Source organism: Larimichthys crocea, chromosome XXII (assembly GCF_000972845.2).
Source record: "Larimichthys crocea isolate SSNF chromosome XXII, L_crocea_2.0, whole genome shotgun sequence".
Taxonomy (NCBI): Eukaryota; Metazoa; Chordata; class Actinopteri; family Sciaenidae; genus Larimichthys; species Larimichthys crocea.
The window spans coordinates 6,682,594-6,706,113 of NC_040032.1; the positions used below are offsets into that span (position 1 = coordinate 6,682,594).

Consider the following 23,520-nt stretch of genomic DNA (forward strand, 5'->3'; position numbering starts at 1 on the left):
AAGTTGCTACATAGTTGAATAGTTTCCATTTAGTCAATCAGGAGTCTGCACGGGGTGTTTTATTTTGAAAATTGACCAGATTCTCCATGCCATTTCTGCGTCTGACTTCCTGTCAGCTCAATCCACTCTGCACTGCTTGATGCGGCATCCATCTAAAATTCATAGAGCAGAGCGGAGAGCTGCCGCTGGTGGAATCACAGACATCGTCTAGAACGGCTGCAATCAGTTCCAGTAGCTGCGGCACAGCCTGAACGTGTCACAGACGTCCCTGGTGGGATTAAGCCATTAGAGGGATGAATTTGGTGTCTTATCTTATATCAGTCATCCAAATGTTAATAGCAAAGGGACTGGTCATGAAATCTTGCCCTGGTTCATTTATTTTGTGCTCTTTTTGTTTTCAATTGAAGTGTATTGAAACAGAAAGATCAGATTATTGCGTTAATTGAAGGATAGTAATCAAAGCAACAATTTAAATGTAGAAATGTAAACATGACGCTGTTGCCATCTGCAGGCAAAGAAAGTAAAAGGTGCAATAGTTGCAGGGAATGATTTTAATAACTACAGTGATAGTTTTTATATTGGTTTTATAACATGCAAAAAAAAGTGCAATGCAAATACAAATGCAATGCAGACTGTGGCTTTAAATGCGAGATTTTGTTCATTCATGTTTTATTTATTTTCTTGGCTTCGTAATGTTATGCCAGAATCCTTGGTGACTGTGCACTCGGCTAAATTTACTACAGTAACCTTCACACACTTTGCAAAGGTCGTGTTTGTGTGAAAAACTGTTTCTAAAAAGCGGGTTTAGAAGAGGACCAGAAGAAAGATTGTCATGTGAAAGGAAGTTCACCCGTATTCAAAAGCAATCCCAGCGACAGCAGACAAATGCTAAAAAACTGTATGAAAGGCACAGCAGCTGAGTTTTTTCTTATAGCCAGCACTGCAGTTCAGCAGGAATGATTCAAAGCTGTCATTGGGCTGTCTGGAAGACAGTCACCATCATCCAGTCATCCCTCTGCTGCTCTGTTTTTCAATCCCAGAACCTTCACTAATTGTATGTTCCCCATTCTTTTCCTCATCTGGCATAATTCTTTCATAATTTTCGTACTCTACTATAAATCTTTTCATGTTAGGGATATTGTGCTATTGTGCCTAGCAGATTATGGACAGCCAGACTTTGGACATTATGGACAGACCAGTCTTTATCTCCAAGCCATTACTCATAAATAAGAAATATCAATCTGAGGAAAGTCAAAGAGTCTGACAGCTGTTGGACTTGCAGATGCCTCTTGACTTGTTTCTGTAAACAGCCATAGAGGAATGTTTGTCTCCTGTTGACCATCAGAGGAGAAATAGTTCACGTCCTTCTGGTTGGGTCAAACTATTAATATTCTGACATCTGGGTCTTGTCAGAGGACAGGAGGTCTGTGGATGCTGCTGTCAGCTCCAGTGTCATCATCTAATCTATCTCTTAGTCTGCAGTCTACTTTGTGCTTTATGTATGCAGCTTTAACCTTGACTTTGACACACACTGCTGCAGATGCACTGCTGTGTACTTTGGGGTTTTTTTTGCTGAGAGGAATTAATTGTTTGAAACACACAGTACTGTTTCATGGCTGTTATGACATTTTCTGAATAAAGATTTCTTTTAAACATTAAATAAGCTTTCAATCCAGAATCTAATTTAAAATCTAATTAAAGCTCAACATTTTGTGTAGATACACTTTGACAAAATGTTTAGATAGATGCAGCAGGAAACAATACGACCTGATATGATGAACGATGACGGATATTTTAAACGACTGACAGAAAGCAGCAATTAATAAACAGGACCAATCACAGCCTCTGATGAACACAAACTTCAAGCTTAATTACACAGTGTCCTCTAGTCGACAGCACTGAATGAAGCTGACATCTGTCTGTGAGAACGTGTCATCTAACCAAACAGGCTTAACTTTTCTGCAAAGGACTGATTTATTTCACTTGTTTATCCATACATACGTTGGTAAATTCACATCTAATATGGAAAAGGTATCAGATTTAAATGACTTATTTGGTTTAGAAGGTTATATCCAAGGTTATATTCAAGAGACAAACTTGTGTTCCTCCAAATAACAAGTTCAAAATTCAGGAAATTACTGTTATTTTGATTTTTTTACTACTCCACAGAATCTCAGATTGATTAGTGTAATATTCATCTCATTGCATTTTCCTCGCAGTTTTTACCTTAGATTTTACCTAAAGATTATATAATTAGCATCTCTGTCAATCACAATCACAGGGAACACAATAGGATTATATGCTTGTTAAAGATCCCCCTGAGGTTTTCTGATATGCCACAAACATACAGGGAATTTGTTCCATCTATCCTTCTTTTCTTCATCAGCAATAGTCTTGTCTTTCCTGGTTCTTGTGTCCACTTTCCCAAAGGACCGTTTGGGTTATCCACAAACTTTGAGTGCTTCCCTCAAGTGTTGGTGTTCCTTTTCTTGAGCTTGGCCACTCGTAGGCACTTTATCAGGCCCCCGTTGCAAGGTTCCAATACCACCTAGCTTGTGTTCTAGTGGGTGGAGAGAATCGAAAAGTAGGTACTGGTCTGTTTGTGTGTGTGTGTGTGTGTGTGTGTGTGTGTGTGTGTGTTTTCTGTAATCTCCAATCCTGTCTTTATTAATGTGTACAGTCCCAGAAAGGCAGGCTGGTGTTTGCAACATCCTCTTGTGTGAACTTGATTTTCCTGTTCACTGTGTTGATGTGTACTATGAAATCTTGGATCTCCTGGGACTTGATCTTAACTCATCTAACGTCCACATATCTGAACCAGTGGCTGGGTGTTGCACTTCTGAACAAGCATCTTCTATGTAGAGGATGGCCACAATAGGTGATACTTGGTGAGCACATGGCACAACCATCCTTCTGTCTGATAAAACAATGAATAAATCATTGGGAACTACATAAATGCCCTTTTCCTCCATCAAACCCAACACCAAGCTTTGCCCTGACAATGCCAATGAGTCCATCCATACCAGATGCTGCTGGTGATTTTTTTAAAGCATACAATACAATTTAAAGTATATACGTATTTCCCAAGGGGCTGTCTGTTTTTGAAGAATAAGAGCTATTTATTTGGCACGTCAGCACTGCAAGCTGTGCACCTGGGTATGCGCTTGCTTGTGCTGTAATCAGCCCGGACACCATGATGAAATCCTTCAGGACAGCAGGAGAGTTTCTTTTGCAGAACGTGAATGTGCTGACTCAGCAGACAAGCACCAAAAGGTTTTTTTGCCTGAATGAAATGAAACACCTCCGAGGTTTTACAATCAAATTAGAACCGGTGACATGCAGCTACATTGCCTCTTTCTATATGAAAAGGTGAGAATGAAAAGGGCGTCTGTCTCTGCTTTAGTCCTCGTGCTGAGATGTAAGAGTCAGCATTATTCTTCTGGCATTAGTTTTGTTTGAGGTGCAGGCTGCTCTAGGAAAATGGCCTCCCACTGAGCTGGAAAAACCTGCTGTCCTTTGTTCTCAGCTGTTCCTGTTTGCTCGCAGTCCCTTTTTAATATCACCGGTATTTTTCATCCTGGAGAACAGCGCGTTACGCTAAAAACCATCAGCACAACATCCACATCTTTTGTTTGCTTCATCTCGATTCAGACAGCCTCTTCCCTCTTCGTCTTCCTATCCACCTCACGCTCTGTTATCCATCATCAGATGGCACTTTGCCAATCAGTGATGCATATCAGCTTGCTTTTACTGATAATGAAATTCAACCCTTTTTCTCTCTTTCCCCAAGCCCCTGTATTTAACTCTCCTTTTTATCATTCACAACATTCTTCAATCTTGTGTCTCTGAATACTGAGCGGCATCATTTACTCTTCCCGTCTCTGCTCTGCACTCTGGGAATTTGTTGGCACATACTTGACCTATAACTAATGAGCGTGCCTCTTTTCGTATCAAGCAGTCAGTTCATCCATGTCAACCTGGAAAATTGGAGCATTTTGTTTGTTATTTACAAATGCAGTTCACATCCACACACACAGGATGCTGACAGTAGTAATTCAGAACAAAGAGACCAAGAACATATACCCACCCGATCCACTGCCTGTGCCTTTGAGTGGTTAATGACGAGGAAACAATGTAAACAGCTTCACTAATCAACTCCTGGAGGAGGTCTGCGATGACAAATGTAACTTTGTTTACAGAAATCATCGATCAAGACATCTTCATGTGTACTATGTACCCATGAATATTAGGCAAATTAATCTAGTGATGTATGAAAAAGCAATGGCTGTTTTGCATGCGACTATACAACAACGAGGTCTGGATTTTGCCATGGGTCCCTATCTCAAATTTATTCAGCTGTACCTGCACGATGATGTGTCAAAGCATGATGAACAAAAACTCTCATATAAGTACTGAAACGTTAGAAAAACAAGGACACTAAAGGAACAAATTGCAAGAGGAATGGAGGAATACAAGGAACTTGAAGGCTTAACTGAATAAAATGAATAAATTACAGTGTGTAGGTCTAATTATCTTCCCCAGTCTCTAAAGACCCATAGAGTTTATATGCATACATAAACAGTACGGTTATGTGTTGTGTGCAATAAATCTGCAAGTAAATTAGCTGGCATTATTGAATTTACCGTAATACATGCACCAGTGCTGCTTGCTGTGTTACATGTACACCTTTATGCATTCACCTCTGTGGGAATTTTGATATGTAAAATAAATAATTCTAAGAAATATGTAAAAACTGATCGGCTATCAGTTCATAGTCTGCTCTGAGGTGGTTTCAAGTCCTTTTTAAGGGACCTCACGAGTCAATGTCTCACGTGTGTGTGTGTGTGTGTGTGTGTGTGTGCGGTGTTTCTGCACTGTATATGCACAGGAAGGTTGTATACTGAAATAATCCACAGCGATCACAAAGCTGCCTTTGAATATGAGGCTCCCTGCAGTGCACTACTCTAATCTCGAGCTCCTGAGGGACAAAAGGAAGTCTTGCTATCAGATTTTTCATCTGTTTGTCTGTTTGTTTTTATCATCACATTTTCCAAAAATGGACTGATCTCTGAGCAATGAAAGTCGTGCTACGTTAATCTTGCGGCTTCGCACAGGCAGCTTTACATCAGATTGTTTATCCCCTCTCGTCACATGAAGAAGGTGGATAAGTGCAGGCAATCTGCTGTGTCATTATTGATCGGAGATGAGGAGATGAACTGAATATATGTGTGAGAGTGCTCGCTTGAAAGTGTGTAAATACCCACTAGTCATTTGATAGATTATAGCTGCACCGTAGGCCATGATGAGCGATGATCAGTGCACTCCTGTGTGTGTGTGTGCGTGCGTGTGTGTGTGTGCAGGATACATATCCAGGTTAAAAGATGATGGCAGCGTTGTGTTGACATCTTGTTTGCTTTGCCTTTCAGTGGGCAAAAAAAGTTATAGCAGGTTTAGATGAAAGTACCGTGGTCCCTCGTTTATCGCGGGAATGCGCATTCATACTGTACAGTACGCTGTAAAAAAAAAGCATGCAAAATTACACAAAAACAAATCTGCGAGAAAAGTGAACCGCGTTATAGCGAGGGACGACTGTATTCCACATGTATGCTTCCAACTTGACTTGAGTGTTTATTTTGTATGCACGTTTTTCACCAGCAACATGTGAGTGTGGGCTTTTCCTAGGTCAAGTTTTAACTGCCATATCATGTTACCAACCTTTTGCCAGTTAACCAGTTAACCTAGTTGTGATCATTGTTTGTTTTTTTTTTTACTTCATTTTTTTTTTATATTAATGAAGACAACACAAAGATTTCTTGACAACATCACAAATTATGTACGATAGTGCTTAAGACAGGGAACAAAACAAACAACAACAACAACAAAAAAAGGATAAAAGAAACTGAGGCCCAGAAAAACTGAGTAATACAAGTGGGTGAAAAATAATAAGTAAATACGGAGACAGTTAAGGCATTCCAGCATACTGTGGGATCCCCCTCAGTTAGCGAGGTAACTTGTTATAGGTAGACACCTCCTCATGAAAACATCCGACCTTAATTGTAATTTAGCGGTTAAAGCTTCCATTCTCCCTCAGCTTCTGTTTCCATTGTGTGATCATTGTTTTTAAAACTTTTTTTTTTTTCAGTGTTAAACATTTAAACCATATTAATATAAAATATCACCTAACAAGGTTTTTATAGTTACCGACCAATATATTGATCGGCCGACATTGGCCTATTGCAGATACATTGGTGCTGACATATATGTCATTTTAGTATTTTAAAGTTGATTTGTTATTTGTTTAGGAAAACAGCCGTCTCAGTTCAGTGTATCAGTGCAAAATCTATGCAGTTTACAATGGTGAATTTTAAAATGTGTTAGACATTTTTCCTCTGTAAAGCATGTGAGGAATCACCATGTGCAGTATGTTTGTTTATACATTGAAGAATTCAGTAAGACTTTGTTGGTACAAGCAATTCAGGAAATAATGTTTTTTTTTTATTGTTAACATTGTCGACTCTCCGTTCCACAATAGGCCAGTTTGAACTGAAGATGCAGCTTCTCAGAGTATATATGGGATGGAATGGGAGAGAACTGACTGGACTGGGGGTTTTGTTTTTTGTATCCCATGTGAAGAGCAGCACCTTAACTCAGGGTACAAAGGATTCAATCCATGTTTTTCTTTGTTCATGTTATTTTTGTTTAGTGACTGAAAATAAAAGTCATCCAGTTTTTCCTGCACACCTCGTGGCCAGCGTAATGAATGTAAAATGAAAAAATCCCATGCATTGAATTATAAATTGTTATTTTATCAAGTCTTATTTTGAAAAATAGATTAAAATGAACAACTTAAAGTGTAGCTAAACCCTCAAACCAGACATATTCCAAATTTGACAGGGAACTCTCAAGATATATCCTCACATATCGACACGAAATAACACAAAACAAAATCTATGTATTCCAGGCCTGAGTGTGAGTGAGGAGCCCCCCCTTCACAGAGTGACCACTGGCCCTCCGTCAACAGATCACCAAAGAGGGGCACCATGTCGCAGCAGCAGCCTCCAACCGCCCTCCACCCCAGCCCTGCCCCGTCGCTACCTGCCTGCCCAGCCAAGAAGCTCCCCTGGAGGTCAGTTGAAGTTTGATTTATAAAGTATGATTTTTTTGATTTCATGAGAATTTCCTGTGATTTGGCTCAGAATAGTTTATACATGGACTAAATTTTGGTTGGGCAAAATGTTATTTTTTTTGCACGATGTGCTAGAAAATCTATTGATGAAGGGAACAGGCAGTCCACTCACCCTTATATGCAATCTGAGTTTCATGAGCAACAGACTGTGTCCAATTATCACATGCTGTTGTCACATATGTAGTGAACAATTTAATACATGGTGTACAGTGTACTGGCATTCAGAAGCACAGGAATATTCCGCTCTGTAGAACATCAGAATATGAGTGGTAAACTCGCTCGCTCTACTAGATACAGTACGAATGTCAAATATATGTACACAGCGAGAAAACTATGGTTTTATGATGTCAGCATTTTTCTCAAGAAGAAGCTTTTAAAGCTATGTTAAAGTATCATAAAACACCACACATGTTGAGCATAGTGTGCCGCTCATAAATGTTGATGAACCTGTTGGGTCTCTCCTGTCTTGGTTGATGCTGCTAATGAGAAGTGAGGAAGTGTGCCGGCAGTGATGCTTTTCACACACAGCTATATTTTTCACATATGGAAATTAACACCAGAGGCCCTGCAGTATCACACTTCACTCACTCACACTTATTGCATGTCTTTACAATCCCTGATTGAATAAAAGACTCTGAACTCTACCGTCATTGTTATAGTGCAAATTGTATATTCCAAAAATGAAGACGTGTTACCACAGCCAGGTCAGTGTATGCAGACAGTGTAGTGTCTGTGAGTCTCCGAGCTGATTTTAAATGTGCTCTAAATTATTGATGAAGAAGTGCAGTACCTGACAGGAATCCCTGTCCCTGTGCTATATGTTCAGTTTCTATCACAATACAGCACTCATGTTTTGTCAGACACGTGCACACACATCTCATCCATCAGCAGACACATTTGTCCCAAGCACTGCTGTACCCTTAGACATAGAGCCTCACGAGCTGCTCACATGCCTGTAGACTCTCAGTCATGTTGTACTGTCCAGCACCAGAAACATGGAGGAAACCCAATTCTCTCGAACTGTAAAAAGAGTGAGAAACTGGTGGAGTTGGTGAGTGAGTGAGTGAGTGAGTGAGTGAGAGGTGTCCTCTCTTATGGACAGAAAGGTTTCTGCTCCATTGTTCAACAGTTGTTCTTGTTGTAAATTCCCAGCAGTTGCACGATGGGAAATAATCTCAAAATGAATCTAGTTGTAGTCTTGCAAATAATAATGACTGCAAAAAAGGGTGTTTGGGAATCTGTTTGTTTTAAAGTAGACTTCAAGTATAGAGACCAAAACTGTTTTTTGTACCAGGCTGTAAACATGTTTATTTCTGCTGTGAAGTTGGACATTTGAACATGAGGACTAATGGAGGTTGAAATTTCTGTAGCCAGCCTCAAGTGGTCAACTGAGGCACTAGCTTTCAGCACTTCTGCATTGGCTTCATTTCACAGCCACAGAGGTTGCTGCTTGTTGGAAGATATCAGAAGGCTACTCTCTCTATATATATTTTTCTTTCTTTCTTTCTTTCTTTCTTTCTTTCTTTCTTTCTTTCTTTTTTTCTTTCTTTCTTTATTTCTTTCTCTCTTTCTTTCTTTTTTTCTTTTTTAAGCCCCTCCCACTTTTAGAACATCAAAGGATCAAACGGAACCAGCTTTGTTCCAGGATTTTATATCTCTGCTCTCTGTCTTTAAACCAGTTCCCATCAAAGCCACAACAAAGACATTTGTTATAAATTGAACACAACAGAGAAAGCTACAGTCCATCACAGGCAACAATCAGTCTATCACACACAATGGAACAAAGCCAAAATCCAAGGACTGTCCGAGCACGACGTGTTCAGTTTGTTGATTCTGCTCCTCAAGCCCACTCAAGCCGTCTGCAAAGCGACCTTGACTATGCTCACCAGCTGAATGAGCGTCTGCAGAGGAAAGTAAATCGACTGGAAGTGGAAAAAGCAAACTTACGGTGTAATAAGAGGAAGCTTAGCTACTTATTGGAGCATCTTGAATCGGAAATACGTAGACTAGAGGAACTTCTGAAACTCAGGGAGACGGAGTTTGAAGATGTATACAAGGAGAGTTATGATACCATTGTATCACTTGAGACACAAATCTCCTCCCTCGAAGAACAGCTAGATAGAACCCAGCACCTGAGCAAACAGGAAAAAGATGAAATGGCCGCAAGACTGGAGTCAGAGAAAGAAAAACTCCAGGAGAGTGCTTTTCTGCTGCAGAATGACTTGCAGCAGAAGTTAGACCAGATGGAGCAACAACTTCACCAGAGAGACAATGAGGTCCTGGTTCTTCAGAAGGACAATGACGATCTCTCTCACAGACTCACAGAGGCCACAGCTGATGCTCAGAAGCTCATAGAGACAACAAATGAGCTGAGGAGCTGCAGAATTGAGTTAATCCAGTGCCACAAATGTTGGAGGGAAGACCGCAAGGCTCTGGAGGAGAAATTCAGAGGGGAGTTGATTCAGAAACAACAGGAATGTGAGAAGACCCTACAACTGCTTGAAGAAGAGAAAAAGAACCTGGTCCAGAAAGAACAGGACTGGGAGAAGAGACTAAAGCTACTGGAGGGCGAGAAGGATTCCCGGAACTGCAGTTAGAGAGGAGTCGAAATGAGGAAATGAGAAATGAGGAAACAGAATTCAAGTCAGAGGTCTGAGCTGGATGCACAAGAACAACCATCTTCCACCTCCACTCTGTTCCTCCCTCTGCTCCTCCATGTGTCTGCGTGGGTTTACTCCTGGTGCTCAGGTTTCCCCCACAATGACATTATAAGTTCAACAACAAAAAAAAAACTTCAATAAAAATCAAATAAAACTTCACTCATATTTCTACAATGTGTCTTAATAAGTATAGAAATATAACTGTAAGGCAGTAAGATGTGCTACTATCTGTCATATATATCACTTTTTAAAGATATAAAATATAACATTTCTGCATTCACATGTCTCGACATATGTTTTATATTTTGTTGAGTTGTGTACCTGCATTATGCCAAAGCTGTTCAACGATAGTCAAATCCATAATTTTGATTTTAATTCAGGTAATGGTACATTTACGGCTGAATGAGCAAGGAAGTCAACAAATGTGACTAAATTAAACATGAATAAAATGTTTTGCGCAATGAAACAAATCTTGAGTAGGAAGCCTCACTTCACGTAATTAAACTCAAAATTCCAAAACCAATGAAACACAAGTTTGGATAAAATAATCTCACTCGGCTTGTTTACTGGCCGGCTAGACACAGACATATGAGTTCTGTAACTTATGTTTTCAGGTCACATGTTCATATCATATTTTATGAAGCCAAATGAGAGTTTATTATTCGAATACAAGGCTGATATTTGATTTTGTCTCCATGTTGTGTTATGATTTTTATCATTCAGAAATATTTATAATCTAATCTCCATTCAAGGTTTGGAGGAAGGAAATATATTCTGAAATATACTCTGGTATCTGGTGTTCATATAAGAAACACAAACTAATTTAAAAACACTGACTATTAAAAAAGAATTTAGGAAATATTAGCATCACTTCTTGTGAAGGTTCACATGTTGTTATATTGGAATATTTACCCAAATCACATTGACATAAAAGTCATGATGACAGTCTGACAGATGCAGCAGCGCACGGTCAAATATTACAAATGTTAAATGCAGAGCAATGCTAACTTATCTTTTAGTGATTTATTCGTGAATTCATTTTGTATTGATGATTCATGTCTGTCATAGTCAAACAACAGCTCCAAAAAAAAACATGGTGAAGAATCTGTGGGAAAAAATAATGCAACTTTTACTATCTGAAAGTTAGTAAAGGTAGAGGTGTCACCAGTGTCATGTTCTGGCACCACGTGTAATTTGCAATTCAATCATTACCATGTTTTAGCATATTAAATAATAATTTTACTGTGGCTGTGATAACATGTAGGGAGTGGGCTATGCACGTCTTAAGAAAGTGATGCACAAATAGAAGCGCTGTGCTCAAAGTTCACATTATTTCAAGATGGACCTTGATTGCCGCTGACCTTTTCAAAGCGCAACTACTGAACACATTGAGCACACTAAATATGTGACATAGCACGGCAACTGCAGGAAGTAGTGGAAGAAATGAAACTCTCTAAGCTCAACGTTACAACACAACATTATTAAAAAAAACACAATCTCACCATGAGAATTGCCAACTTTTTAAATGGACACATGGTTTAGGAACTTAGCTCACTAAATCTACTAGTTAGTATTGGACACCAATGACCACTGCAGTCTAAACACTTTGTTAAATGGAACTTTTTCAGCAGCCTCAGTTGTTTCTCTGTCAGTCAAGTGAATATGGTGTAGAAAAACTGATTGCTTGATACTTTCTTTACTCCCCCAGATCTCACAGACTCTGCGACACAAGTTCCTGTTTATTGTCTATCTTGGTTGCAAAGTGTGGAACGTCAGGGAGAGCGGGGAAGTGATGAGTACATCTCCCCAAGAATGTTCTGCTTCTCTTTTACCCAGAGTCCCCTGGGACATAGTTATATCACACGGCGTGGGGAGTGGGGTGATAGCTGGAGATGAAAGCAGGAGGGTAAAAGAAAGACTGACAGAAGTTAAGAGAATCAGAAATGCAAAAGGAAACGAGAGAGTGAGGAGTCAACAGAGATCATTGGTTTGACACCTGTGAGGAATTCTGACTGACATCATGTTATATAAATCTGCTTTTTAACATTTTACTGTCTATTATCTAAATGTCCCTGTGTGCTTTTCCTCGTTAAATTAAGCCTAATAACACTTTCTGTGTCCTGACAGTCGGCAGGAAGGAGTTTCAGCGGAGTTCAGAGGTGACACGTTCTCTTCCATCATCTCCAAAGAGACTGGCAGTTGTTCCTCCCAAACCTCAGTCCCCAGGTGAGTACCGAAACATAGCATACAAAACATAAAATTACTGAGAGAGTTCAACTGAAGGGCAAAATAAAATCACTCACACGCACAGGGTCACAGCAATAGACCATTTTTCACGAAGCAAAAGCATAGGTAATAACATTAATGATGACTTCCTGCACTATACCCTGAATGTCTTCTGAGAAAGTGGACCTTTGACTGACTTTCATTCACTTTATTTTTTTGGGGCTTTGTAAATATTGGCACTGTTTGCACCTGGTGAGGTGGAGAATAAAAATCACAACATAATTTTTCCGACTAAGCCTGGATTTTTGGAACAAGCGACAAGGTTAGAGAATCCCGCAACAGTTATTAATAACATGAACAATGTCAGTGACACTTGCGACACTCATAGTGTGCTATAACAGCCTATGCAGTGTCACAAGTTATCACTGTATGTATGTGTTAATTAAAGTGAAGCAGATATTGACGGATCTATAAAAAATGATGCTCCATCATAATGTTTTATTGATGGTAGGCGGTTATCTTGGGTGTAACAGTGGCTTTTATCCCTCTGTGAAAATAAAGCATATTTTTTATCTTTGAATATATTATATAGGTTTAAAATGTATGGTTTCATTCCTAAAGCAGACAGACTTAACTTCACATGACTCAGCATAAATGTATTTAAATGCATAAAAAAATATACACATACATACACACTGTTTTTAACATGAACAGTGACAATGATGAAGCATTCAGTATTATATAGGCATCAATATCTATGACACAATATTTTATGACACTGCATGAACTATTATAACACATACAGTTGTTGAGACGTTTCTATAAGTGTGTATTCATAATGTGAGTCTCTGTAAATAATATAATATGTATGCTCTATATGAAAAGTGTCATTAGATAACTTCTGTTATGATTTGGTGCCGTATAAATAAAATTGAATGGAACAGTTTATAACTAGTCAAGAGCATCCGTAAGATACTTGAAGTTATAATTTATTATAAGTCATACATATAATCTTTAATGACTGTTGATAGGGTTAGTGCATCACGGAGCATCATGTGTGTCGATAAGTGTAGTCATAAAGCATTATGACTTTACTATGAGTGCCATTATAAAGTATTATAGATGTGGTCTTACCACAAAGTCATCATTAATGCTCCTTATATATGACCTCTTCTTCATCCGCTCACACTCCAGCAGCTTGCATCCATTTCAAATATCACAGCAACAAAAGAAGATTCATCATGCTTGGCACTTTCTTCTGTGTTGTGAAGGATTGTGGATGGACTCACCATCTTTCCTTGCAGAGTTGACACACATCTCCTCTGGCTATGCCTCTCTCTCTTTGCCCACTTCATTATTTTCCACCAAAGTGCTGCTGTTACCGTTCACCCTTCTCTTTACTGCATCTTTTGCTGAACCTGTCTCCTCCCACACACACACACACACACACAAATATGAAAACATTTCTTCTTCTCACTGATCCTCTCGGCTCGGCACTGTAGCTTTGCTCTTATTTACTGGGATTTACAGATATTGTCAGTTCATTGCTCTCGACTCTTGAAGCAGTTCTGGACAGTGTGCCTGTAAAATATCGTGAAATATACCCAGCCTTACCACCTTTTACCACAACCTAGCAGAAACACACACACCTGCACACACATTGGTGTCTGCACCCCACAAGGCCATTCCCTTTCCTCATTGTTTTTCACATCATTATTCCACCTCCATCAACCCCTCTGCTGTCATCTGAATGCTGCATTCACACTCAGCCACATACACTTATTTGGTATTCACTCACCTCTCCTCAAGCCTCCCAGGTAGAACCTACAGAAGTGTGTGTCTACGTGTGTGCCTGAAAAAGAGGAAGGCATAATTTGCATAAGGCTTGGAGTTGGTTTCAAATACACGGAATCTTAATGTGCCTTTAAGGCAGAGACACTGATGAAGATGTAACATTAAAACATTTGCTGATATTTGCAGTTTTAAAGCAAAGCTGAGGTTATTAGATGTGAAGAAAAGTACCCCCCTGTTTTTTTTTTAATAAATCTTTTTATGCTTAGAGAAATTCCCTACTTGCAAGAACATCTCTTCTCTACTTCACTGGCCTTAAACGGCCATCACCATTACAATCGTTCAGCACCTTCAGGCACCTCTCCCCCCCTTCTTACTGGATTCTTTGTCTCGCCGCTCTCTTCTCTCATTTACTCGGCCGACAGCACTCCCCTCATTTTATCCTCCCCCTGCCTCCCTCTAACCAATCTTTCACTCATTACCTGGGACCCTGCACCCCAAGCCCAGCCTCACGTTGTCATGGAGACGGCTCCTCATGCTCCAGTAGTCCTGAATGATATGGTTAAGGCAAGGTGATGTGGAGCTGCAGTGATTTTGTATATATTGCGTCTGTGGACGTTTATATGTGCAGAAGGTAAATTTTTAGAAGGCATGCAGTGTTCTGATGCCGTGTATCTCCACAGGCTGTTATGTGTTCACACTACATGACAAGGTGACTCACGCAGAGGTTAATCTGACTGCCTGTACTGCAGCTTAGTTGTTGCCCGGGTTATACACCATACAAATAATACACTCATAGTAGTACACTGTAACAGTGTTTATATATTATTTCAAGCTGTAGCTCAATCATTTCTTGATACTGATCACATTCATCATGATGGCCTATCACCAGACTCACCAGCCAGGACATACCCCAAGGCTTCCTCTGTAGAGAAGATTCAATTAAGCGACTATCATTTATCATGTGAACAGTCATTAGCAATAGGTCAGGTCAGATCTCCTCTGATTTAATACTCACCAATTCCATTATCATAGATAGATGTGTCCTGGTTAGATCTGAGATTTAGTACATGACTAATTATTGACATATGGCAGATATCATACTGTACATAATAATTGAATATTTGCACAGTGTTCTTCCTAAAAAAAAAAAATGCTCGTGCAGACTCATTTTGAACTTGATTCAGTTTTCTAGGTTTACTTTTTTCTCTCCTTACAGTCCAGTCTGTGCAGAGGCCTGCAGTGCCAGTGCGAGGGTCAGCTCCCCCGGGGTCCCCTCGCCGCGTAGCCCCCCTGAGGCTGCAGCAGGAACAGCAGGAGAGCCTGCAGAGAGAGAAAGAGGAGGCTCAAGAGAAAGAGAGAGAAAGGCAAGCAGAGGAAAAAGAAAAAGAGGAGCAAAGGGAGGAGGTGAGTTGCAGTACCACTTGGAGTCTGCGCTGTTCCGTTCTCTTTTTTTTTTTACATAATTCCATTTCATTCTTTGTCACGTAGGTTCAGAGGCTGCAGGGACGCTGTGAGCAGCAGGAGAGGCAGCTCAGTGCTCTAAGGGAAGAACTAAGGAAGACTTCTTTGGGTCTGGAAGCCTTCATTATCACCACTCAGCATTACTGCCTCAAGGTAGCCAACTTGAATAATCATGTTCTCCTGCACTATAGCACCTGGCTGCACAGAGTTGTAGTGTCCCTACAGTGTATGTCTTGCCTAGGAGTCATGATTGATGATTAATGACCAACTAACCTTCTGTAATCGTGTCACGGTCACAACATAAAGAAAATCAGACCATACCTAACTCAACATGCTACCCAACTCAGGCTGTGGTCATCTCATAAATACATTACTGTAACACTCTCCTGACAGGCCACCCACCCTGCACAGTGAAACCTTTTCAGATAATCCAGAACGCAGTGATGTGCCTGGTCTTCAATCAACCCAAAATGGCACATGTTACCCCACAACTCATCGAGCTCCACCTACCTGTAGCAGCCCACGTTAAATTCAAATCACTAATGCAGACTACAAAATAGTCTCCAGTTCTGCACCCACCTACTTGACCACCAATAAACAATGCCTGGCTCTGCCACCGGTACACTCAGGGAAATCCAGACTCTTTTTGTTTGTTGTCCCTGTTGGTAAAATGTCTTACCAGATCAGGGGCATCCCTCATTACCTTCAAAAACCTCCTGAAGACCTCCAGCTCTTCAGAGAGTACCTCCTCTCCAACACTACCACTACCCCCCTCTAGAATTGTCACAGTACTAATACTAATCTATGTTACTATGTACCCAGACAACATCACCTCAACCTTTTCATTTACTCAAAGCCTGGATCATCACACACATGTGAACTCAAGAATACATGCAGAGTTTAACACCATGAGGGCTGAGATTCACAGCATGGTCCATGAGAAGCATGAGAAGCAAGAGTGATTGCGACTGTGGGAAAGGTCCTGCAGAGTTCAGTGTGTCATTGAGCTGGTATCATCTAGCTCTCTGTGTCTGATGGAATGATTCAGGCGCTATAACTGCACTGCTGTCAGCCTGTCAAGGGATTTTCCTTATGGGCACCATCTGAGTGCTGCAATCACTTGCCAGAAGTGGCAATATAGGAGACAGGAAGCCTTTAAGTCTGGACCAGTTTGAGTAGGTTTGAGCTCCCCCTGCTGGCATCAATCTGACACAACAGCTACAGTATAGTGTTTGCTTTTAGTTGTGAATGTTCATTATTCAGAGACACATCCTCATGCCAGCGCTTAATCCAATTACTTATCTTTTATTATTTTAGTGTTAGCGGGAGATGGACAATAATTCAAGGAATCATTGTGCATGATAAAAATTTTTAAAAAGTTTTGTTTAACCAGCTAGCATTGCTTTGTCTTTTTTAAACTTTAGCTTTTTAGCTGATTAATTTTGATTAATGAGGGGGAAAAAATGCTGAGTGAGCACATTCCCATCAGCGTTTGCTGTACTTTGCTGATTAGCAAATGTTGGCATAGTAATCATCAGTAATCATTGCTCATGCTAAATATGACATTTTGCATTCGGTTTAAAGCCCCATTGTATAATGTATAGTGAGTTTAAAGTATGGAGTATAAACCTCATAGAGCTGCTAGCACGGCTGTAGGTTCTTAGTCACATTATCCAGCAGCTGTTTCATGTCACATTTATGTCTGTACTCTAGAAATAATTGTGACGTTGTTTGTTTTTTAATTTCAGAATAAAACTACAGAGGAAAATCAAAAGAAATTGACCTCAGAAATACAAAAGATCAGAGAGGAAATGGGTGAGTGAGAACCAATATTTGACCAAATAAATCTAACCCTTTTACTAATGACTTACCTGTAAGCAATGCAGTGGGCCAAGCATGCACAATAGCAGGACCTGGAAACTGAAGCAGCTGAACACTTGTTTCTTACACATATTACACACTTTCTTCCTGTGACATGTCAAAATGTTTGAGTGAGCACTCTTTCACTCAACTTTATTTTTGAGAAACTCATTCCACATAATTTACTAATGTAGTAATATATAGTAATAAATTAATTCAGACAGTTAAATGAATTGAAATCTATCCTGATCCAACTTTCTATAGTCATGAATATACAGCCAAACTTTGAATATTCAGCACTCTGTAACGCAGTAACATCATCAACACTCTGCGTCGTACACAGCCTTCAACTCAGCGCGGTGGGAGAGACTCCATCGGGAGAAGACGGCGCTGGAGGTGGCGTTTGAACGAGAACTGCAGGAGCTGCAGCTGCAGCAGGAGGCGGAGCTGGCTGCTGTGGAGGAGGGGCTCAGGAAGTGTCACACTGCGGAGGCAGAACACCTGCGGACGGAGCATCGGTCAGAGATGGAGGAGCTGAGGACTCAGCAACAAGAACAGGTGAGAGAGAGAGAGAGAGGCACTATGGGAGATGTGTGTGTGTGTCTCAATACATGAAGTCTGGTCAGTGCTTAAAGGGCATCACTGTGTATGTTGGTGTGTCAGGTAGAGGAGATGACAGTCAACCACCAAGCAGCCATTCAGGAGCTCAGAGACATGCATAACATCACCATGGCAACACTGCATGAGGAGCATGCCCGTACCATGAGAGGTATGATTCTAGATCTGCTTTAACAAACAATATGACACCAGCTCTGCAGGAAACAACATCAGGTCTGGTTTTTATTGTGCTCCTGAATCTGTGTGCAGACTTGAGGAAAGCCCATGAGCAGCAGAAGATGCTCCTCGAGGAGGATTTTGAGAAACTCAGACTTTCTCTACAGGTATTATTCCAAATACAAACACACTGAATAGTTAATTTTTTTTTTTGGTTGATGCACGCTGATGTCACGTATGTTTGGACGCTTGTGCAGGATCAAGTGGATACTCTCACGTTCCAAAACCAGAGTCTGAGGGACAAAGCCAAACGCTTTGAGGAGGCTTTGAGGAGGAGCACAGATGAACAGATCGTTGTGAGTTTACAACATCCCAAAGCAAATATTAACTACGAGTCACTTGAAATATAGATATCCAAATATATATATTGTGAATGTGCATGTGTGTCTGTAACAGGATGCTCTGGCTCCATACCAACACATCGAGGAAGACCTGAAGAGCTTGAAGGAGGTTGTAGAAATGAAGAACCAGCAGATACACCAGCAAGAGAAGAAGATCTCTGATCTGGAGAAAGTGGTAGGCTCAAATAAACCACCTCCACCTCCTCCCTCCTCACAAACACACACATGCACACTGATCATGATGTCTGGTGAATGAAATATTGTTCTGTGGTTCTGTTTTACTTTTGAGCAGGCCCAAAAGAACGTGTTCCTTGAGGAGAAGGTCCAGGTTCTGCAGCAACAGAATGAAGATCTGAAGGCCCGTATTCAAATGAACCTAACCCTGTCCAGGTAAGACACATCCACTCATGATCACCATCATCACTGTGGCCTTTTTGAACATTAACACTGCATAGCCTCTGCTTTATGCTATGAAAAGCTTCCTCTGTGCTGCGTCCACTGCAGGCAACTGTCAGAAGAGAACGCCAACCTCCACGAGTCCGTCGAGAAGGAGAGCACCGAGAAGAAGCGGCTGAGTCGGAACAATGAGGAGCTTCTGTGGCGCCTCCAGACCAGCCCCCTCATGTCCCCCGCCTCCTCCCCACTGCACCGCTCTTTCTCCACCTCACCTTTGCCCTCATCCCCATTCTTGTCCTCCTCACCTGTGGCAGGCTGCGACTCCCCCACTCACTGTCACGGCTGTCCCCAGCAGGCTCAATACTGCTCCCCGTCCCACAGAGCCGCCGCAAATCAAAATTTCTCCCCGGGACCAGCCACACCCACTCACAGGGCAGCAAACAATCAGAATTATTCCCCTGGCCCGGCCACACCCACACACAGAGCGTCAGCCAATCGCTGTAACTCTGCTGCTTGTTTCAGCTCTTTGCAGAGATAAGCTTCACATCTCTTTATTTTTCCTAACATTCACTTTTATTCGCTTCATTCTCCTCCTCCCTTTTCTTTTTTGAATGTGAATGACATTGAGCGACATGTTGGAGGAAAATGGTCTCCAGTCATCGCAGGACAAAACTCTGTCTTATCAAGTCTCTACAGCTGGTGGCGTCCATCGTGTGAAACACAACACAAGAAGGAATAACACAGATAAATAAAAAAAATAAATGGATGCAGATGACTGCAGTCCAATCCCAACTTGTATGTGGACTGGAAATGTAGACTGTATATACTGTATGATAGTGACACAGATAGTGTCGACATGTAAGTGAAACCTCCCTGCATGGGTAGTCTCGAGTCCCCGCACAGACGGAAACAGTACAGATGGAAAGTAGCACACTGTTGTCACCAGATCACAATACTCTGGTGTGGTTAAAAAAAAAACAAAAAACAAAAAAAACACGGTCATGTCCTTGGTAAAAATAAGCTCTACTCTCTCTCACATAGTCGGTTCTGTTTTAAGAGATGAGTTGCAATTCTGAGTCATGAACTGGGTCAGCATTCACAGAAATGTTTTTTTTTTATTATTCTTCATCTGGAAAAATCCCTTACAAAGCGCCTTATATTCTGTCCTGCCGTCTCACCAGCAGAGAACAAGCAACATTTTATTTCATAAAGGACTTTGGATAAAGAATTGGTTTGTAAATCAAAGAGAATCATGCTTTTCAGCCTCCTCGAGGGCGTATTTAACATTTTTGTAATTAGTTCAATGCTGATAGTTTTACATACGCGGGACAACCCTACCTGGAACCCCAGCCATTTAACCTGCAAAATACACAGGACGTAATAAATGTCCACACCTTGCCAGGTCTTCCTACAGCGTCTCGCCACACAAGCTACTCTTCACTTTTGGGATCCCTCAGGTCAACTTGCAAAAACTACGTCTGCCATTTTGTATTTACCTCAGCGGGAATGTGCAGTTTGTTGTGTCTGCAGCTCAACAGCAGCAGCAGCAACAACAACCACAACAACAACAACAACAACAACAACAAAAACACACACAGCTACCAGGGAGCCCGAAGCTAAGGGGGAAACCCGACAACAGGAATCTGTTTTAAATGTTGTGATTTCTTTCAAATGTGATGTTCATATCTAATTTATTTCTTACATGTTTTTTGCTTCTTAAGCAAGCATGTACTGTGAAAGTCTTCCAGTCTTAATGTGGAACTTATTATTGCTGTGGTCTGTCTATTTATTAAGCTTGAGGAGTGACGGAGATGAATGGTGTTTGTAACTTTGAGAATATCACCTATGGGACACAAGTGGAATATGTGATGAACCCCAAGAGACAGGAAATATAGAGCTGATTTTTTACTTGTCATCCCACACACATAGGTGGTGTTCAGAGGACTGTCTCATGTAATAATGGTCTATAAGCTATGTTGGTTAAAAAAGAAAAAACATACAGGTTAACCCTCTGTTTACCTCTGTGTGAGCAGAGTCACAAAGATGAGCGTCACCCCTCTGAACCTGTGTTAACCTCTTAATAACCTCCTCTTTTTTGTCCTTATGAAGTATTGCGTTCAAACTATTTGCAAGCGACACTGAGTTCTCAGTGTGCAAGAAGATATCGTTCAGGGAATTATTTTCTAAATTTAGATTAGAAATACTTTCAATTTTAATTTTGTATAGCTTCTCTACAGAACATTATACACTCTCAAGATGTTTCCCGAGATCATTTTCCACAGAGAAACCAACCTTTGGTATATAAAAATGATTTTATAGCATACAGTATGTCATAGCTGCCTCCTCTACTGTACTCTACTGACTAACCTACCCTCAGGGTCTTAATCTTTCATCTGGCTTTGAAGAAGTCAACATAGAAAACTGGAGTATTATACGGAGTAATCTCAGTGATTTACTGGCGCATTAAGAAACAAAGCTGAAGCTGTTCAGATGACACATAAAAAGGAGCCGCTGTAAATAAACAAGGCCTGTGAGAAGAGATGAGGGTCAGTCTGCGTTGGCAGTTAGAGCAACATTGCTAACGGGAATAGAGATTAATGACTAATGCAATATTGTTAAAGTTAAGTAGATGCATGGGTGGTGACGGGAGCGGGGCAGTATAGAGGCCTTGAAATTCCTTGCAGAACCCCTGGTCACTTTTCTGTTAATTTACAGGTTGAGTAAAATCCAAACTTTTACCAGCATGTAAAGAAGGACGATTCTGGGTTGCCAGTTTTTTTCAGTAACAGACTTTTAAGTAGATCCTTAATTGTGATACCAGCACTTTCCATGCTTATGAAAAAATAAAAAAATGAGTCTTTCACGGATCTTCAAAATTGTTTTGTACGATACGAACACAGGGTTAAATGCTCTTAAACAAAAGAATGTCAAGTTCAGCGTTGGATTTGAGAAATGTATCTCAGTCCTCACTTATTTTGTACCTACACTGATGATTTTGAGAATGTCTTTGCATAACGATCAATTGTACGAATTTGCAGAAAGTCAGAGAGTCACTGTGTTTTCAAATGTTTAGGGTTACAGTTCACCTATGTCATTGAATGATTCTTCAGGGTCCTCCTAAAGGTCACGTCAGGTGCAAAAAATACAGTCTACAAGAATGCAACAAAGACTATTGTTTACAAATGACAGCGTACAAAGTTACCAATTTCATCTTAAATGAATATTTCACCGTTGAATGGACTATGATTTCTAAACTATGAACTGGTATTGTAATGACCCTTCAATGTGTCCTGTGGACATCTGTGTCTCACTATGCGCTGAATGTCAAAAATGTAATGACGGCATTTTATACAAGTCATTCATGTGATTTTTTTTGTTGAATATAGAAGAACCTCTCGTCTGATCACTATGTAGCAGCCATTTAATATGTAGCACTTGGATGAGCCTCCCCACAACGGACATGGGTAATTGATCTAACTCATGAGGAAATGAAGCGCCCATGTCGATGTTTAAATGCTGTCGTAGCAAATGTTTCCATGGCTTATCAACTTTAAGCACTAGAATTTGAATACGTGGAGGGAAGCTATACATTTAACCCGTGTGGATTTGGTCCCAGAGATAAAGTTTACCGCAATTTGTTTGTTCTGGCACTGATTGTATGTTTTGAATGTAAATACATTTACAACATTGGTTGTGTCTTAGTGCACCAACAAAGTAATAGAAGCATGTTTTTTCTGTCTTTGCTGTTTCTCTCCTCTCCCCTTCCTCTTCTTTTACCTCTCTGCATCTGTGATGGTCAAAATGTAACTGTAGCGTAGGAGGCCATAGAGGACGAGCAATGAACATAGTTCAACATGTAATGTATACGAAGTATGTTGATGCTTTCATTCGTACTTTTTGGGGAGAACGCAGTATTAAAAAATATTCAAGAAAAAAAGTCACGTGACGTCCATGTTTCATTTTAGGTAAGTCCTTCTCAGTGGTTGAATGTAAATGTAAAAGTATTTTTACTCAAGTATTATATTGAAGTAGCAGCACTAATATTCATTTTAAAACACCATACAGTATAATAGTGTAACACTGTCAGGGGGCATTTTCCACACTCTGTACCCTTACTTAAATACTGTATACATTTTGCTTATTAATAATTATTTATTTATGATAAGGTTTTGAATGCTAGAGTTTTATTTGTAGTAGATTGTTTTTACATTACTTCTTATGGTCCTGCTTTCCATTCAAAGTGTGTTTACCTGAATTCTGCAACAAGTGCTTGTCCTTGTTAACAGCATGCTGTAGATATTCAGGATCATCTTAATAGGTACATGAATCATAGTTAAATGTATTTCCATAAGCTCCTACAATTTGTTCTATTAAAAAGAACATAAACATGTAATAAATAATTATGATTATGGAAAAACTGTCAGTAAATATGTAATAAGGAAAATTAATCTTAAAGGTCCAGTTTCAGATTGCAACCAAATGAATCTCTCATGCCTTACTCTCTTCTTCTAAGCATGTAGGAAAAACTCTGGCTGCAAAATTCACATAAAAAGCAAAGCGTTGGGTTTGTCTGTTCTGGGCTACTGTAGAAAAAATGGTGGTCCAACATGGCAGAGTCCATGGAAAAGGACCCGCTCTCACTGTGGCTAGTGTAACAAAAACAGAACAGTTCATATTTTTACTAATGAAAACGTACTAATGAACATTGTATTCCACTCTAAAAACTACACTCCTACTGTATATCTTACACACTGGACATTTA

General features: G+C 40.2%; 2 protein-coding genes across 3 annotated transcripts in view; both read left to right on the forward strand.

The window, feature by feature from the left end:
* The window catches only part of mtus2a (microtubule associated tumor suppressor candidate 2a), a 55,364-nt gene extending 33,010 nt beyond the window's left edge, over positions 1–22,354 (forward strand). The window contains exons 5-16 of one of the 2 annotated variants that reach the window (XM_019253201.2): positions 6,962–7,126; positions 11,974–12,072; positions 15,083–15,270; positions 15,355–15,480; positions 17,076–17,142; positions 17,531–17,745; positions 17,851–17,956; positions 18,055–18,128; positions 18,219–18,317; positions 18,418–18,537; positions 18,652–18,752; positions 18,867–22,354. In XM_019253201.2, the coding sequence (XP_019108746.2) occupies positions 6,962–7,126; positions 11,974–12,072; positions 15,083–15,270; positions 15,355–15,480; positions 17,076–17,142; positions 17,531–17,745; positions 17,851–17,956; positions 18,055–18,128; positions 18,219–18,317; positions 18,418–18,537; positions 18,652–18,752; positions 18,867–19,296 (1,790 nt within the window). In that variant the 3' untranslated portion in view covers positions 19,297–22,354. The remainder of the gene's footprint in view (positions 1–6,961; positions 7,127–11,973; positions 12,073–15,082; positions 15,271–15,354; positions 15,481–17,075; positions 17,143–17,530; positions 17,746–17,850; positions 17,957–18,054; positions 18,129–18,218; positions 18,318–18,417; positions 18,538–18,651; positions 18,753–18,866) is intronic. The other variant, XM_019253202.2, reaches the window with a different exon arrangement.
* On the forward strand, positions 8,755–9,998 carry LOC104923824 (interaptin-like). The gene has a single exon (XM_010737014.3). It carries the CDS (start codon positions 8,962–8,964, stop codon positions 9,781–9,783), a length of 822 nt encoding a protein of 273 aa, XP_010735316.3. The 5' UTR covers positions 8,755–8,961; the 3' UTR covers positions 9,784–9,998.
* Positions 22,355–23,520: the final 1,166 nt, after the last annotated feature.